A 19,311-nucleotide genomic window follows, 5' to 3' on the forward strand; every position below is an offset into this window, starting at 1 on the left:
GACATATTGTTCATCAAAATCGGTCCAGCGAGAGCTAAGATTGAGCGTTCACAGACACAAAAAAAAAAATAAATAAAAAAAAAACACATCATAGTAAAATTAATACCTTCTCAGCTTCGCATCCAAGCTAAAAGTAGTATTCCTAATAAATCACATTGACTAGGTTAAATTTTTGATTAAATCTTCTCAAACAAAAACTAATGTACAATAAATTGATATAAATATACATAAAATTAACATATTTTATATATTTTTACTGTGATACATGATCTCTACGATTCTTCAAGTAAAATGAAAACCACATACAGTCATATTATAAGAAAATTATTACAATAGTTAATACATGACTAATTTATATTTTAACATGGAAAATTCTTCAATTTGACAATAGTGAATACATTAACACAATTAGAATTTTAATTCAATTTAACAATATTAATACATTTTGAATGTTAGTTACAATAAAAAAATATTTATTAATGTTAGTATTCTAAATTAAAAATTAAAAAATTTATACTAAAACAATATAGAAGAGGAATAATTAATGTTATAAAATACACAGTAATGTAACAACATACAGCATATCAAATTTTAACACATGTAGTTATGTTTGGTTAATCAAAAATATTTTACATGATAATAATCGATAAAAATTCAAAACAATATTAATCAAGGAAATAGATGATTACACAAAAGTTTACATTAAATAAATATAATAAACTGACAAAAGCAAGAGTCACTACTCTATTAATTGGATACAATAAATTATTAAAAAATCAATTAATTTTTAAGAATATATTATTAATTAAGAATAAAATTTCACTATGATATTGTATGTTATTTAATATGTTTTGTTTAAATTTAATATAAAATTTACTACGTAAATTACTTTTGTAAACGATATACCTTTTAAAATTGAAAAATTCCATTTATAGTAGGTACTTTAATACATAGTTACCTTATAATTTGTCAAGAAAAAAATATTTATTACTAACCGATTTTATAAAAGCATGTATACAAATATTGCTTTGTATTTAAAAAAAAAGTATTTAAGCTTTTTTCACTCACTTTCAATATTTTCCTTTATTAATTTTTTAGTATAAGAGAGGCTGTTATATGCTCTATGCTCAACTTACATATTTTTGTTAACAATTAAAAATCACGTTTTGAGAAATAATGTTCCAAGATTTAAAAATTAAAAAAATATGATTATATTTAATCACCATGACAATAATACTTTTGGACAGTAGTCAAAGGATAACGATTCATATGATTTTCTCATTTGATTTAAAAATATAGTAACGTTAATATCTAATTATTATCACCATGGTCATATTAACATAAGATTATGTTTGATACAACACTTTAAATATCAGTCTTTTGATGTTCACAAATCGGATAACAAAGTTACATCCGTGGTGCTTAAGATATAACAAAAACTTTAGCAAAATTTACAAAAATAAGAATGAAACTACATAAAAAAAGGATACATATAGTTAATAATAATGACTAACATTAGTAAGACATTTATGTCTAACAATTGAAAATAATATTTACAAAAAAGCTCAAATTTAATTTATTTAATTGAGTTGATAATTTGACTCTTAACTACATGTTTGATCCGTGAAAATTGCTAAAATAGTTTAAAAATTGTAATTATATTAAAAAATATATAAAATATAATGGTACTAAAATCATAATATTGAATAAGTACCTAGTACATATTGTATAAAATAGCAAAAAGTACTATTTATATAATATATAGCATAACATTACATTAAAAAATAATAACATTATTTTTACAACAAAATAAATTTTTAAACAGTTTATAAGCCGATCAAAATTAAACTGATTTCAACTACATTTGGTCCCCAAAATTTCAGTGTGCAATGTTTTATTATACATTTGTAATTTTTATTAGTTTAGAGTTTTGTTTTATTATTTTTAGCTGGATGATAAAAAAATCATAATAAAAAAATTATCAATAATTTTTTAAACGCTTCTTTACAATAAATTTTATAATAAATGAAATTGTAGGATTTCTAATGTATACAACTAACTACATTTTTGAAGAAAGTTAATGTATGAAATTTTTACTCCTAAACACACAATTTTTAATTAAAAAATTTAACATCTATATAAAAAGAATTTTTAAGAAATGTAGCAGAAGTGAGTATTTTAAACATATACAAGTTGAATTTTTCTATTTTTGACCACTTAATTTATTGAAAAATATACAGTGGTTCATAATGTTTTAAAAATCTAACAACTTTTGATCCATTGAATATTTTGTGTTACTTAATAAATAATTAAAATTTTTTCTTTTTTTATGTTTTATTAGCACATTAAAGATTGTAGTAATCTTTTCAAAAGAGGAGGTTTCTTAAACATTGATAATTTGTGATGGGTGGTTAATTTGTTGTCATAGAGAGGGATGATGACTTCAATTACAAAACTGAACCCATGACCAAGTTTCAAACACGATGCACTATGCATCAAGTACTCTCGGATTAGTGACTAAGCAACACTGTCCCTCTCTAAATAAAAATAATTTATAATAATAACAAAAAATAATAATTGAAGCATTTGAGACTACATTAAAATTAGAGATGTTCCATGAAGTAAATTTATGTACTAACCAAGTACTAGAAAAAACCATGTTCATACTGCTAAATTGTCAGAATTAATAAAATAAAAAGGCCTAAAATATTATTTTATTTATAATATTTCCTCTTTATTTAAGTTAAAACCAAATATAGGCATAGGATGGGAAGATTTAATCTCCATATTAATAATTTAAAAAATCATGTGTATTTTGTAAATTTTGAATACTATTTTCATTTTTTTTTTTTATTAAGTGGTCAATAATTAAATAATCACTCTGTATTATGGATAAAAGTTTATTGGTGAGAAGAGGGAATAATAATGGTATACTACACCGAAGATGTAAGTGTACTTTTATAATATTTTAGGAGTACACCATTTAAACATTTTTATTGTCGTAAGATGTATGTTTAGTGTTGGTTTTTTTACAAAGAACTTGGTTTTTTTTTACATTTATTTGATTATTTAACTCATTTTAGCTATAAATAGCATTTCTTTCTTTAGTATCCTAAATTATTGATATCATACTTGCTATGATTTTTTAATCACTAAAAATAATGTTATAATAGTATACTTGTGTGCATCACTCTTATTTTCCAATATAAAATTATTTGATTTCCATTAGTTATATTAATAATTAATTATCATTAAAAATAATTAATAAAAATCTTGAATTTAGTAATTGGCAACTTACATAGAAAATTAATTTTCTATTATAGATGGTTTTGATTACATGACAAATTGTCTGAATCTTGAGATGCAGTTTTAGATATACCCTTTCCTATAATAAAATTAAAAATATATTAATAATTAAATAATAAAATAAATATTTTTAAATGAATACAATAAACATAATATTTATTTTTTGTTAAAAAAACAATAAAATAAATTAATACCTATTTTAGCAGCATTATCAATTTGTTCCTCAAATGAATAATTTCCATTCAAAATTGGTACCCTAACAGGTATAATACTGGAATGAACATAAATTCAACTTAGATGTTATGTTTAAAAAATATAACTGAATTATATTTATGATTGACTTGTGATAACTCACCCACTAGCCTTACTATCATCGGTCTCTTCTTTATTTAATATAGACATTTTTGATTCTTTTAAAGATTCTGAAGTCAGAATCTTTTCACTGAATAAAAAAATATTATCTTTGTAAATATAAATGTTATCAATTTGAATAAAATACAAGATAAATTTTGTGGCTTGGTACAAGAAGGTTCAATTCAAAAACAGAAAATATTTGTATTAAATTTCAAATAACTAGAGGTATCATTCAACTGTGTCAGTATGCATAGGTTCAGTTTTTTAAAAAAAATAAAGTAAGTCTTTATTTTTTAAGAAACTGTAGTAAATAGCTGAATAATGTCGATTTTAGTATGGTATGGGGTTTAAGACAGTAGTAAGCAATTTTTAAATCCTCAAGCAATATAATAATGTCATATATAAGGGAAATGCAAGGTAAGCAAATTAATAATGGTGGGAAAAAGAATATAAAAGGGGAACATGAAAAAGATGTAGATTGGACGAGACTGGACGTTTTGTCGAAGAAACGTAGAGTTATGGGTTAGGTTGTTGGTGTGCGAGTAACTTTGTTTTTGTACGACTTAATTAATTTTGTGTTATATTTTTATATTATATTTTGACTCAGTGTTTTTACGTTATATAAATAAAATAATTATTTAAAAATCTGTACTCGAGAGTAAATACTTTAAAAACCATTGTGTTATTAAAATTTGTGTGTGTGCGTCAAGAGTCGAGACTGGACTACTGGTTCTTTAGTCAATCATAACAATTAGTGTACATGCTGGCTAGTTTTTGGGCTTAACCGTCCTATAGTAGATATAGTGAAAAGGTAGTTAAGCTGGTGGCTGACAAGGAGCCACCCCTCAGTCTGCTACTTTTGAGCTAGATTGAGCTGACGGGTCTAAACTCTACTCCTTTAGTAGTTTATAAATTGGAGGGATTGGGGCTGACCAGCGTAACCGAAGGGAGGACTCGAGATAAGCTAAAAACGACAAACTCGTTGCCTGAAAACGTTATTTAATTTGTGCATTACTTTTTGTGTCTATGTTTACTACCAACGTACGACAAAACTAATACAGTTTTTCTGTAATTTATTTAAAAAAAAAAAAAAGAGGATAGAAAAAAGTTTTTAGCTTAATAAGTAGTTTTAAATTACAGTTAGTGTATATTATTATAGATATGATAATTCTATATCCTCTAAATTTGTTCTATACCATAAAATACACTTTATGTAGATTGAAGATAACAAAAATACTTAGGTCATTTAATTTTAGGTTCAATATCATAAAAAGAAAATCTACTTTTTTCTTTAACATCATATATTTAAAAACTTAGTTTTTCAAGAATAATTTTTAAATTGAAAATAGATTGAAGTATATTAAAAATAAATAGTTTAATTTGATCCTAATCAGTCAAATTTTGAATTTTAGGTATAATGATTTTACTGGAATATACTTTTTTTAAAGAGTTTTATTCTGATAACAAAGAATTGTTATATTTTTAGCAGATAATACAATTGTATTAGTTTCAAAACTCAAAATAATTATTTTACAATTATACTACTTTTTTATTATAACCAAGATTTAAATCTTAATTAATTTTTTATAAATGGATACAATTCACTAAAATAAATCAGTTTATTACCAATTTAAAAAATTCAAATTTGAAGTTAAAACAAAATATATATGTTAATGATATTTGACTAAAAAATTAATGGTTTAAGTCCATTTTTATTTTTATTTTTTGATAGTTCTAGTCAATTTACTTTTAAGCCTATTAAGTAAAAAATTTTTTTAACCTTAAATGTTCACATAGTGTTTATTTTTAGGTGTATAACAATGTTAATAAGTATCAAAATAACATTTCAAAGATTTTGTGTCACTCTAGTGAATATAAAAACATTTAATATAATTGTTAATAAAAGCATATTGTGATATTAAATACATTTTTTTAAAAATTAAAAAAAATAACTACATATTTTAACTCAATAATAATTTTATGAAATTACAAAATCATTTGCTAGGTACTCTTAAGTTCATGTAGTATAATTAATTTTATTATTATATAATAATAAGTATACACAAATATTTACCTTGAAGTTGGATTTTTTGTGTCAATACTACGATTTTTTAAAGAAGATTTTTTCAAATAATTATCTTTTTTAACTAAATTATGAACCAATTTTTTTTTTGAATTCTAAACAAAATATTTAAGTAAATAATAACAAAAAAAAATGATTTTACATCATAAAAATATTGATAAATATATTTTTACCTGAGTTTTTACATTTGTACTACGTCCTTTTATAGTTTTGGAATAATGGCGTGTACTATAAACTAGCCTTGATGAGAGATCACGTTGATATAAAGAACTTGGTCCTCCTATAGGTGGCATCATCTAAATTAAAAATAATTATTATGGGTCATTTAATACAAAATATTTATTTAATGACTATTACATGTTGTGATGGCAAAATAGTATTTCTGCCCATATACGGATTTCCTGTAGCAGTCATGTTATAATTTGCACCCCAAATACCAACTACAGCTCCAGCAACTTCCAACTGACCACCTGAAGATTGTTTTACTATAGCTCTTTGCCTAGTATTTTGAACTTCTTGAAAGCGACTTGAATTTTGATTAATCAATCTGTTTTGTCTACTTGGATGTGAATATGATGGTATTCCTTGAGCAATATTACTTCCTATCATTTGAGGTGGAATTGGCACTGTTCCTCTTTTACTTAAAATAGTGTCTTAAAATACATTTTATTACACATTTAATACTTTTTTGTTATTAATTTAATCCAAATTTAATTTTTGGGCAAAACCCTGTATTGTATATACATGATCTTTATATTATGTATAAAAACACAAAATTTTGGGGTTGAACCAAACCTGAACCAAAATTTTAATTTTAAAATCAATTCTCGAATCAAAATTCTTTTTTTTTAGACCAACTTCAATCAAACCAAACATCAAATTTAAACAGTTTAAAGTAAAATATTCTTCATATTATTATTAAAAAAATTCATTATTATATTTGATTATAATAGTTTTTGATTTTCAATGCTTTTTACAAGGAAAAAGTTTGCTTCAATATTTTTAAATTATAAGACTTTTAATTGAAACAAAAACCCCAAGTTTGGTTCAAACAGTGTTGTATAAACGCGTATAACATATTTTATTATTATTTATCATTTTCAAGGTTTTCCAGATTTGTGATAACAATAATTTGATATTAGAAGTCATTTTATAATTTTATAATCCTATATCAAACGTGAAAAGTTTGTTAATTTGGGGCTATGTTGGCTACATTTAGAACTGTCTCTGTATATTACTAATGATAAACAATAATAAGTGTTACTTAATTATTTAAAAATATTAAATTAAATCAATCATATAAATGGAATTTATGCTTTTCCCATACCTATAAAAGATCCTTGATATTGTGGTACTAACTGAAAACGTTCACCGAGACCATGTAGAATAGCTTGACGCATTTTTTCAACTTTAATCACTAAAGAAAACTGATTTTCACATAAATCTTCAAGTTTGCTTGCTGTTTGGGCTCTAGCTAAATGATACTGAAATAGTCTACCATCAAAATACATCCATGGACAAGACATAAGCCACGGAACAGGAGCACCACAAGCATCATTTACTAACATAGCTGTTTCAACACCACTCATTAAAAGTGTTGCCAATTGTACACCTCTTACACTAACAGTTCCCTAAAATTATAGAAAAATGAATAAAATATTGATAGCAAAAAATACACAAATATTTAAATTTATCTTAAGGGGCATTTAATAATAAATCTATTTTCAAAATATAAAAACATAAATTTACACTATACTTAAAATATTAGTATATAAAATTAAAATTAAAAATAAAATTATAGAATTACAGTATCTACAATCATTTAATTTAAATTTAATATACACCTATTTTAATACTTAAACACAAGTTTTAATAAGGTGTTTTTTTAGTGTGTAATTAAATTATTGCACAATAGAATTAGAGAAACTTGGATTACTACCTCAAGGCTACTAATATTACATTATCACAAAATTCTATTTGAAAATATCCTGACAGAAACTTATCTTAATATGAAAAATATACAGTAAATAGTCTTTAGAAGATAAGTAGTAAAAACTCAATCATCATCAAAATACACGTTATTTACCAATAAATATATCACTCACTATGTACAATAAATGAAAATTTTTAAAATTTTTATGTTTCAAGAAGACAATTTAAAAGTAGAAATATAGTAACTATAAGAAATATTCAGGTTATATCTAAATGTTTTGATATTTACTTGAAGTTCTTGAGTGTTTTCATTTTTTGATAATTCTGGTGCAACAGCAGTAATTATGAAGGCATCTAGTTCATACTTTTGAAGGATTGGTACTTCCGAGTTTGACATAATATACCGTAACACAGAAGCAATTATTAATGTATGCTGAGGTACATAATCAGTATTATACATAAGTGGTGTATCTGAGCGCATACATGTTAAAAATGCTCTTAAACGTCTGATATTATCTTCTGGAGTTGTTCTGTAAAATATAAAACTTAGACAGTTATGTTTAAATGTTCACAATTATATTATAGTATGTAATATATGAGGTATGTTCAGAAAAAAAATAGGAATATTTAAATTTCATAGGTTTGGAGAGTGATTATCAAAATTTTTTATTCCATAATGTTGGTATACATGTCCCTGAGGTATGATAAAATTTTCAGCTGGATTCACTTTTTACTTTGTCAGTGGCAGCCGTTAAGATTAGATGTCTTATTATGAAAATGGACGATTTTCGTTTGTTAAAAAAAAATGGATCAAAGGATTTGTATAAAATTTTGCGTAAAAAATGAAATTAAGTGTAACAAAGTATGTGAAATGTTAACAAAGGCCTATGGTGAGTCTGTTATGAGTAAAACAAGGGTTTACGAGTGGTAGAAGCGTTTCCAAGATGGCCCAAAATGCCCTAACACATCAACAACTGATGAAAATGTGGAAAAAGTAAAAAGAAATGGTTATGAACGATCGCCGAATCACAATCAGAGAAGTGGCTGATGATGTTGGAATATCAATTGGCTCATATAATGAAATTTTTTCAGAAGATTTAGGTATGAAACGTATAACAGCAAAATTTGTTACAAAATTGTTGAACTTAATGAAGTCAAAGATGATGCAGAATTACTGAAATGTATTATAACAGGTGACAAAACATGGGTTTATGTATACAACGTCGAAACTAAGGCTCAATCGTTCCAGTAGAGGCATTACGGATTGCCAAGACCAAAAAAAGCTCAACGAGTGCGATTGAACGTAAAGGTTATGCTTATTGTATTCTTCGATTTTAAAGGCATAGTGCATCATGAATTCTTGCCAAGAAGTCCAAAGGTCAATAAAGAGTACTACCAACAACTTCAACTCACTTTGCGTGAAGCAATCCGAAGAAAACGCCCGGATTAGTGGCAAAAGAATACATGGCTTTTACACGACGATAATGAACCTACTTACACTTCATTGCTTGTTCATGAATTTTTGGCCAAAAATAATACTGAAACGATGCCTCAGCTTCCATATTTGCCAGACATGGTTCCGTGTGACTTTTTTCCATTTCCGAAAATAGAGAGAACCATAATGGGACGTCATCTTAACAGCATAAATGACATTAAAAGCACATTATTGAATGTGCTTAAGCCTATCCCAAATATCAAGTTTGAGAAGTGTTTTGAGGATTGGAAGAAGCATTGGCATAAGTGCAAAATATCTAATGGAAATTTTTTTGAAGGCGACAACATTAATGTAGATGAATAAATAAATATTTTTTCCCGTTATTTTCTGAACACACCTCAAATAGGTGTTACAATAAGAATTATATTTAACAGTAGACCATTTTTATTGTTATTTATGCACTACCTAAAGGCTGAAGAAGTCTTTTCAATTAGATTTTATAATAAATTTAATTTATTCATATTTTCAGAATTGTTTTGTGAAAAATATTGACATTTCTTTATCAAAATTTTATAAAATTAATTTTTATTTAATAATATTGATAATATATATTACTGAACAGGTTTTATTTTTGGACAGAACCATAATTACACAGTAAATTATAAAAAATAAAATAGCATATAAAGTAATACATTATTTTCTAAACACAAATGAGAGATGGGAACTTAAATGGATGTTTTAAATTATCTAAGCTATTTCCATTAATTTTTATGGTTAAGTTAGAAAACCACACTTTTTAACAAAAACTTTTTTTTATATATGTAAAGAGGTATGATGCTTTTTATCTGATACAGAACAATTCTAAATAATATTTTCATTTAATAGTTAATATATTTACTTACCCAAACCAAAGTCGATGAACAGTTGGAACACCCCATCCTAAAGGTTCAGCATTTACTAAATTATAATGCTTATAAATGTTAGCTTTGTCTCTAATCCACTCACGCACTTGAATAACAGGTGTATCAGCTAAAAATATAATAAACATTATATTAAAATAGCTTATAGTAAGTTAAATTTTCATATGCAGTGTGACACTGTACCATATTTCCCTCAGTTGCACATCACGTTATCAACCTAAATGGAAATATATAGAGATCTGAATTGTAACTAGACGGTGGCTAGTGGTAAAGTTTATCTATATAACAACTTGGATTGTGGCTTCTAATCCTATACAGTGCTTTTTTTAAAATTATTTTAGTACACTTCAGATGATTGACCGTCAATCTCTGGTGGCCATGTCAAGCTTACATACAATATGGGTAGAGAATGTGTATAATAAAGGTTTTATTTATATAGGCCATTTTGGTATTATAATTATTAATCATTATCATTTTATGAACAAACGGTATAAGCTAAACTTTAGTAAACTAGAGACTCTAGTAAGCTATACTATAGTATTGGTCAAATGAGAGGAGATTAGGAAGACCTTCCATTAACATTTTTTTTTATTATTATATAAAGTGTTCAGTAAATAAGGCAACAGATATTTTTTTTTCACATTGTTTGTAATAATTGAACTGTTTTCTTACTTACTAAATACCTGTATTTATTTTATACTTTGGAAACTTAATATATGATAATCTAATTTAAGTTACTGAGCATAATTAACATGTAAAAATTAGTAGCCCTACAAATTTGGACACATTAAATTTTATGTTTGAAATGTTATTTATTTTTAGGTTAATTCAATGGGATACTATTCTAAAATCAAATAAATATTTGAAATAGGTTTAATAAGAAATAAGCTATTTATACACATCCAGTAGTTCATATAAACATTTTGATATAGTTATACAAATAAAAAAGCTTTGTGTATGGGCACAGCTACTATGATGATTTTTATCATAAAGGTTTTTCATATCATACCATAGAAAAATCATTTGATAGCCATTATATGATACACACACACATAATTTTTTTTTAAACATAATTCTAAATAAGTAAGGCTAGTTGTGTTATATTAAAATATATAATTAGTTTAAAAACATATTTCTCAGGGAATCATAGAAAAGGTATAATTTAAATATTATTTTGTCTAAAGTTTTCTCTTTATTCTTTATACCCATAATAGTTTTATTACATAATTAGGATGGAATTAAAGTTTTTACCATCCTTAAGCTAATTGTTATCTATAATGGTATTTGATTAAAATACTATGTTATCTCTTATCTGCATATATTGACAAATAAATCATAAGTACACAGTAGCCTGATGATTAGATTCATTGATACAATATCTTAAAAGTATATTATAATTGAAATTATAAAATAATAAATTTGATCTAGAAGATCTATAGTTTTTTAGCCACAACAAAAACATAAAAAATAATTTTAACATCCTGTTCGACTATGTTACTTAATTAAAAAAAATAAGTAAAAAATATTAATATGTAAATATACATAGTGTATTTAGCCTTAAAAAACATCACTGGCTATTTAATATTAATGTTTTATACAAAAAAAAAGTAAAAGTATACCTTTCTGAACAGTACTTGTATTTTTAGCTAAATAATGAGCATGATGAAGATTGAATAAAATTCCATAAACCATTTGTCGTGCTTGCCTATAGAATATATGAGCACTTGGTATTTCGTGATTTAAATCATCTTCTAATATAACAGGTAATTTTATTTCAGCCTAAAAAAAATTTATATATAAATAATATCATCAGAATTTTTTAAGTCAACAATGTAGTATAAAGAGAAAACTCTTTATACTACATTAATAGCTAAAAAAAATGTAATGAAGATTTTTCTACTGTATATGGTTAAATTAACAATAAAGCTAGAGTTATTGACTCTACCAAATAGTTAAAAGTATTGTTACAATATATATTATACCACTAAAATTTCTATATCCAAAAATAAAAATTTTTAATTTAATTTTCTATAGTTAAAAATTTATAGATTATTTGATTTTGAAGCATTTATAAAACTAATATTCAACTTATTAAATTTAGATAGCTAACAGATCATTGATACATACTTTGGTTAAAATGTGATACACATATGTAGACATTAAGCCTGTTGTGTGTCTATCATAAGCGGTTTTTAATACATCAGTAGCTACATTAGGTACATTGATTTCAACTTTATTGTTCGAAAATTTATCTGACAATACAGGTTGATTAATTAAACAATATGAATTAGAAGCAGACATTGAGTCTTCCAATATTACTAAATTTTCCATCTAAATAAAAAAGTATTTATTTATTTTTTAAAAATATAATTTCAATATGGACAATAAATAATAATAGTAAATTGATAAAACAATATTAAAAATATATTTAAAATATTAAAATGTTTAGTGTTGGCATATTCTTTATTTTAAAATTTGTTGCCTTTTCAAAAATTTTACTTAAATAAACACCTGTGGACTGATCCTGTGATGGACAAGGGAACAATTGCCTATAGTTTGTAGAGCGATGAGGGCCTTTATGATTAGCATAATCTGGTTTGTCAAGTTAGTTTTTTTTTTAAATATTTTTTGAGGCTTTAAATGTTTTGTGAGTTTAATATTTTTTAGTTTTAATTATCATTACTGTAATGAAAAAAAGTGTGCGTCACTGTTAAACATTCTATAATGAGTATGGTCACCCATCTGAAAATTAACAACAAAACTCTCATGTATGAAATGTTAACATTTTTAACTTAACTTTGACACGGATAAATTCTAATGTCTTTAAATAGTGAGTATAGGAATACACAAACACGTAAAATTAAGTTTAAAACGTATTACAACGGCACTAGCCGGTATGACAGTTATTATTACACAACAGAAAGGTAACACTATAAATATATATAAAAAAAAGTTTATTTTCAACTAGATACTTTAAGAGGAGCTGAATAAACTTAAACAGGAAATCTTTGGTCAAAGACGAAAAAACAAATTGGAACGTATAAATGCATGTAAGACGTTAGAAACAACTTTAATTAGATTGGGTTTGCATTGTAATAAGGTGGCAGATGAAGGAGACCAGGTGACCGTGTATTAAACATATTGCAAAATATACAGTACCATGTAAACTTTTTAAAATGTTCATTTTCTTAATTAGATCATTTTTATTTTATTATCTGGTTAAATATGTATATTGCCATTAAAAAATACATGTATGGATGACACTTTCATAAGGTTCATAAATTATAATAAAATTTAATAATTAATAAATCAAGAAATATATAAACTTAAAAAATACCAAAAAGAATTTCATTAATATAATTATTATTTTAATAGTAATTGAATGGATAATATTAACAGAATCATTCTGTATACAGCAGTTTTATAACTTTTAAAAATCTCCCCCAAAAAACAACAATACTAAATTATTCAATTTAAATTTTATACTAAATTTGATTAATATAATAAGTATTTATTAATGTATTATACTTATAAAACATAAAACTTTTAATTAAGACATAAATGGGGAAATAGTTTATGTTATTTTTGAAATACTCTACCAATTTCTTAAAAGCAAATAATAAAAAAAAAACCCAGCACAGAGGTAACGTGGCATAGTTGGATCAAGTATAATGATATCTGACAGTGATTAAAATCACTATAAAAAAAAAAACGCTTCGATGCAAATCTTTAGATAGTGTTTAATTTTAAAAAATTGGTGGATTATTCCAAAAGCTAGATGATCTGCTAGTTCATTATTAATATCCTAATTAAGATAAAGTATGTCAAATGAAAAAGAGATTATTAAAAAATATTATTTCTCATAAAAAAATAATGTTGATCCATACACTTTACAATGTCATAGCATTATAAAATTAAAAATGTATAATACAAAATCGAAAATTTTCACACAAAAATAGCATTTGATAGCCATTTTTAGCGTGAAGACAAAATAAAGTCCAAAATTTTTTTTTCCACAATAAAGTACATTTCATTAGTTTTAATTTAAGATATATATAAAAGTGTCAGACTTTCTAAACACTTTCAAAAGTTAAGTTGAAAAAGTAAATTTTTTGTAAAAAAGTTGTCATTTTGAATCCCCCCTTTGGGTAGGTAAAAAGTCAGATTTATAAAAAAATTATACCAAATGNTGAAATTTTTTTTTTCCCTTATAGAGTATATTACATTAGCTTTAATTTAAGATATATATAAAAGTGTCAGAGATATCATAAGTTAATTTTTTGTAAAAAAGTTGTCATTTTGAATCCCCCCTTTGGGTAGGTAAAAAGTCAGATTTATAAAAAAATTATACCAAATGATAGTTAAAGACATCATGCATCCATAAAAAAAGAATTATATTGATCCATACATCTTTCAAAAAGTTATAGCATTATAAAGTTAAAAATATAAAAAAGAATTTTTTTACAAAAATCGTATTTTTTTTATCCACTTTGATGTCTGTTTTACCATGAAGATAAAATAAAGTCCGAAATTTTTTTTTACCATAATAAAGTATATTACATTAGCTTTAATTTAAGATATATATAAAAGTGTCAGACCTTCCGGAACATTTTCAAAAAACAAGTTTAAAAAATTAATTTTTTGTGAAAAAGTTGTCATTTTAAATCCCCCTCTGTGGGCAAGTAAAGGGTCACATATAAAAAAATAATTATATTGATTTGGTTATTTTTAAAAAAGTTATAGCAATTTTAAGTAAAAAAAATTGAAAATTTTTCGAAAATTAGCGATTTTTAAATTTGTAATTTTTTGGAGGTTTCCCCTATTTACGGTGAACGAGGGAATTTTTTTTCAATTTTTGAGGGTAATTTATTCGACTAGATACGATTTGTGATCTTTTGACGTATCATTGAAAGAAATCGGTTCGGTGATAGCTGAGAAAAAGTGGTAACAGACACAAAAAAAAAACTAACACATCTTAGTAAAACCAATACCTTCTCAGCTTCGCATCGANAAAAAAAAAAAAAAAACACATCATAGTAAAATAATACCTTCTCAGCTTCGCATCGAAGCTAAAAGTAATCTAATAATACAAAATTTACCTTGAAATGATTGTTAGATCAAAAGTTAAGAGTTGTTAGTAAGATCTATTCTACTAGCATACATTTTTTATATAAATCTAATATTTATTGAGTTTTAGGTATTCAAATTTTTGGGATATTTTATTCTTTCAAAATATTTGGATAACAAGTATAACGAAAAAATGTCCTAATATAAGGTATAACATTGTTGAATGGAAGAATGAATTATCTTAATAGTTTACCTGAGTGTTTAGACTTTCAGATCCTAATTTTTTTGATTCTGTTATATTAATAGGTTCTTCATTAGTTTTGTTTTTAAAATTTTTTATTTTTTCTAGTGTCACAATCTTGGATTTAGCTGAATTTTCTATAATTGCATTTAAGTAATACTGCATACTCTTAGCCAATTTTGGAACACGTTTATCATCTTTATGGCCAAGTATATGAGTAGCTACTTCAACAAAATTGTTTTTAATTGGTGGTAAATCTTGTAGAGAGTCAACAATTTTTTTTACAATTTCTTCGCCAATTACCTATTTATTAAAAACAATGTATTTAACAAAAAAAAAAAAAAATCAATTAAAATATATTAAATAAGATAGATACAAAATATTTTGATTAACTATATCATTAAGAATTATCTCAATACGTAACACATACCATGTTGTGTACATAGAATTTTATTAAATATAATTAATATTTTCAAATCCTAAATTGAATTTAATGATTTTTTTACTAAAAACTTTTACTTTATAACATTCAAATAAAAGTATGCCTCATCTTAATATATTTATAAAATTGAAAAATAATTTTATACTTGATAAAATTTGTTGAAAATTTACTAATATAAAAAAAAAAACAGGATGAAGAAATTTACAGTAAAATAAAACATTTAAATTATTTTTATTTTTAAATATAGTTATTCATATTTTTTCATAGAATTAAAAAAAATACATTATTGAGAGGAAATTAATGTTAAAATAATCAGAACCTGCACGATTTTGGATTGGATCAGACAAGAAATTTTATTAGTGGGGCCATCAAACTTCTTGAAAATTAATGAAATAATTTCAGATCAAGATTGAACTAACAGAAACATTTTTCAGATTAGATCGGGCTAACAAAATAATTTAACAGTCTAAAAATAAGTTTAAGTCAGATCAAATTTGAGTAACACTAAAATAAAATTGTATAAGATATATTGATAAGAAGATATCAACTGTTGTAAGTATTACTTGTGTATTTAATATATGATCAATTGACTTCACAAACTATTGGTTAATAATTCATTTAAATTTAACATTTGGTTAAATGAAATAAGTTTCATTTTATATTGATTTGCATTAGGTCAGACTTATTTATAATTTTGATGGGATTAATTTTCAGTTTTTTTGTATTGGGATCGATTGGATTAGACTTAATTTGAATTTTGATCAGTAAGGAATGAATAGACTTTTTGGCCTATACAGGGCTCTAATACTAATATTACTTATAAAAAGATTTACAAAATGAATAGTAGTAAAATATTATACCTTTGATACTATTTGATTTATGCCACATCTTTTATAGTAGTCAAATAGTTCATGTTGTGGTAGAACAAAATTTCCTAAAAGAGATAACAATGCACAAAGTTTATCTTTGTTTAGCTTTAAATCTTCAATTAAACGAGAAACAATATATTCTTTAGCTTCTAATGTTTGTTGTCTTGTAAGTTTAAGAGAATGAGCAGAAAAAAATCGTGGTGGATCGAATGCTAAATATTCAGCATCATCAGCCATTAAGCCATGAAACTTATATTGGCGACAATATTTTATAAATTCCAAGTGATGATCATCTACTGAGCAGATTACTGGAATTTTTAAATGGTGGAAATATAATTTTACAGCAGTTCTTAAACATATTGGTGGTATCCACCAAACTTTTGGAGGGGGCGTTCCTTTAGCAGCTATATGTCTTAAAATCTAAAAATATACAGATGTTACTATTATTATTTAAATACTTTAAAAATATATGATTATTATCATTTTAAATTACAGCATTAGCTCTATTTCTTGTTTCTTCTTGTTTTAGAACCCATTCATTAAAGCGTTCATTTTCAAAAGAACCATTAAAAAATACAACAACATGAACATTTGATTGACGTAAACTATTGACAAAATTTGATAAAAATGACACCATTCTATTCCATTGTCCTCCACAAACCCAATCTAAAAAATTTAATACACATAATTTAAGAATTTTTTTAAAATTTATATTTAACAAAAAAAAATCAATAAGTACTCAATTAGCACAATTACCAATTGATAGTAATGAAAATCATATTAAATTTTTTTTTTAACTATATAACTAGGTTCCTATGCTGAAAATTACCATGTTTATAACAATTCATACAACCAATTTTTATAAAAAAAATTTGAATGGTAAATAATAGTGCTTGGGATCTGAGGAATTTAAAAATAATATTTTGGGCCACTTCTGAAACGACTAACTTTGAAAAAATTTATCATAAGTATATGTAATATCGGTTTTTGTTGTTCAGGATGTAGTGATACCAGCAATTAAATTCATAATTAATTTAAACTGTTAGATGTTAAGAAAAACAAAAATTTAATTATCATTATATGTAAACAGAATGACTAAAATAAACTTTGTAAATGCTTGAAGTTCTGAGCTTTAATCATTACAATTTTCCATTACAGTTTTCTATGGTACATATTCATATTAATAATTGTAGGTTTAATGGATTGGATAAATATTAGCAATAGAATAATTGTAACACCTACTACTACTTAAAATTTTTAATTTATTATAGAATAAAAATTAATTATTTAAATTTTAAGGCTCATTTTTTTTTTTTTACTTCTTTAACTGCATAAAAACACTTTTAGTATATTACATATTATTAAATAATCAATGTAATGGTATGGGAATGGTACTAAGTATAAAAAAATACATTTTTTATTTTTCTTTGGAAAACAAGGTATATATATATCTTAATAATCTGAAAAAAAAAATGTATGTATAGAATAAAAATTATGTTGAAAACATAAAGACATTTGATGTAAGTCTTTGTGGTTTAGATAAACTATTTTTTCCTTATCTTATAAAATTAAGTTTATGTGAATTAGTACATTTCCCATGTCAGTGCCTAAATTGAAAATGAATGTTAAAATAATCATATTGTATTCATAATAATGAGAATTTAACAATTACAATTTTATTTTACATAATAAGATATAAGCTTAAAAAATAACCAGAATAGTATCCTCCATATAGACGATCTAAACAGCATTCGGCATCCACAAGAAGGCTGAATTGCCCTTTTGATATTGATGGCAAAATTTGAGAAATTTTACGCACAACCATTTTTTTAGCAAGTTGTTGTGAAACAGTATGTCCTAATTGTGTTAGATTAACATTGACACAACTACCTTCTATTTTACCACTATCCAAGTATTCTAAAAGTTTTTCTACGCCCATTTTAAAGAATTATCTAAAAATACAATAATAGCTCAATAATTAATTTTTAAAACATTACATGATAAATATATTTCCAAAAAATGGAAGTACATTAAACATGATCATTATTGGTATTCATAATTCGGTAATGCTATAGTTGGCATAAAATAAATCATCTAGTATAATAGATATGTTCAACGTAATTTGTACATATTTCTTTAGAATAAATAAAATAAACTTCATAACAAATTATAAAACATAGAAAATGACAACAAATATTAAAAATGTCATTTGAAATAAGTTAAATTAATAACTTCAAATTCCATTCATTAATATCTGGACAAACACCACATAAAATATAAAATTACTACTTAGTGCACCTTTCCAGGATGTTTGAATAGTTCAATTCTAACAAGAATAGGACAATATTTACATTGTCTTTATGTTTTATCACAAGATGGCTTCTTTACCGGCAAATATTTTGGTTGATATTTACCTTGAAAGATATAGAAGCAAACCATACAATCAAATACTATAGATATGTGTGTACATCACACAATTCATAAATTTGAATGAACAAAAACTTACAAAGTTAAACCCATTAATAGCAAAGTAACATTCGACAGAAAATGTTCAATAAAGAATTTTTTTTTAGTACAATAACAAATTAGGTGATGAAGCAGTGGGCTTACCGGGGACCTCTTGTCGATTATGTTGATCAGTGTTAACATGCGCAAGCGTCAA

The 19,311-nt window shown here is 24.5% G+C and overlaps 1 protein-coding gene across 9 annotated transcripts; it reads right to left on the reverse strand.

Annotated features, from left to right (window-relative positions):
- Positions 1-336: 336 nt before the first annotated feature.
- Positions 337-19,289, reverse strand: LOC126901773 (constitutive coactivator of PPAR-gamma-like protein 1 homolog). Of its 9 annotated transcripts, XM_050678512.1 has the most exons (18): positions 19,156-19,271; positions 18,948-19,063; positions 18,363-18,601; positions 17,143-17,315; positions 16,641-17,069; positions 15,351-15,641; positions 12,158-12,361; positions 11,650-11,809; positions 10,013-10,139; positions 7,965-8,205; positions 7,071-7,374; positions 6,101-6,396; positions 5,917-6,039; positions 5,735-5,838; positions 3,662-3,748; positions 3,501-3,577; positions 3,299-3,385; positions 337-1,633 (listed from the first exon to the last, which is right to left on the reverse strand). In XM_050678512.1, exons 3-17 carry the CDS (start codon positions 18,586-18,588, stop codon positions 3,318-3,320), a joined length of 2,910 nt encoding a protein of 969 aa, XP_050534469.1. In that variant the 5' UTR covers positions 18,589-18,601; positions 18,948-19,063; positions 19,156-19,271; the 3' UTR covers positions 337-1,633; positions 3,299-3,317. The 9 variants fall into 9 exon arrangements, with proteins under 9 accessions (XP_050534469.1, XP_050534470.1, XP_050534474.1 ...); XM_050678513.1 differs by lacking the exon at positions 18,948-19,063 and having other exon boundaries at positions 19,156-19,289; XM_050678517.1 differs by lacking the exon at positions 18,948-19,063 and having other exon boundaries at positions 19,260-19,278.
- Between the last annotated feature and the right edge of the window lie 22 nt (positions 19,290-19,311).

Source organism: Daktulosphaira vitifoliae, unplaced genomic scaffold (genome assembly GCF_025091365.1).
Source record: "Daktulosphaira vitifoliae isolate Bord-2020 unplaced genomic scaffold, ASM2509136v1 Scaffold_3, whole genome shotgun sequence".
In the NCBI taxonomy this organism is placed as follows: domain Eukaryota; kingdom Metazoa; phylum Arthropoda; class Insecta; order Hemiptera; family Phylloxeridae; genus Daktulosphaira; species Daktulosphaira vitifoliae.

Coding starts and splice junctions, on each gene's coding strand:
- LOC126901773 (XM_050678513.1), bottom strand. CDS start 18,588: ATGGGCGTAGAAAAACTTTTAGAATACTTGGATAGTGGTAAAATAGAA. Junction 17,316..18,362: donor ATATGGAGGATACTATTCTG/GTTATTTTTTAA, acceptor TAAATTTTTTAG/ATTGGGTTTGTGGAGGACAA. Junction 6,040..6,100: donor CTATTTTGCCATCACAACAT/GTAATAGTCATT, acceptor TTTTTAATTTAG/ATGATGCCACCTATAGGAGG.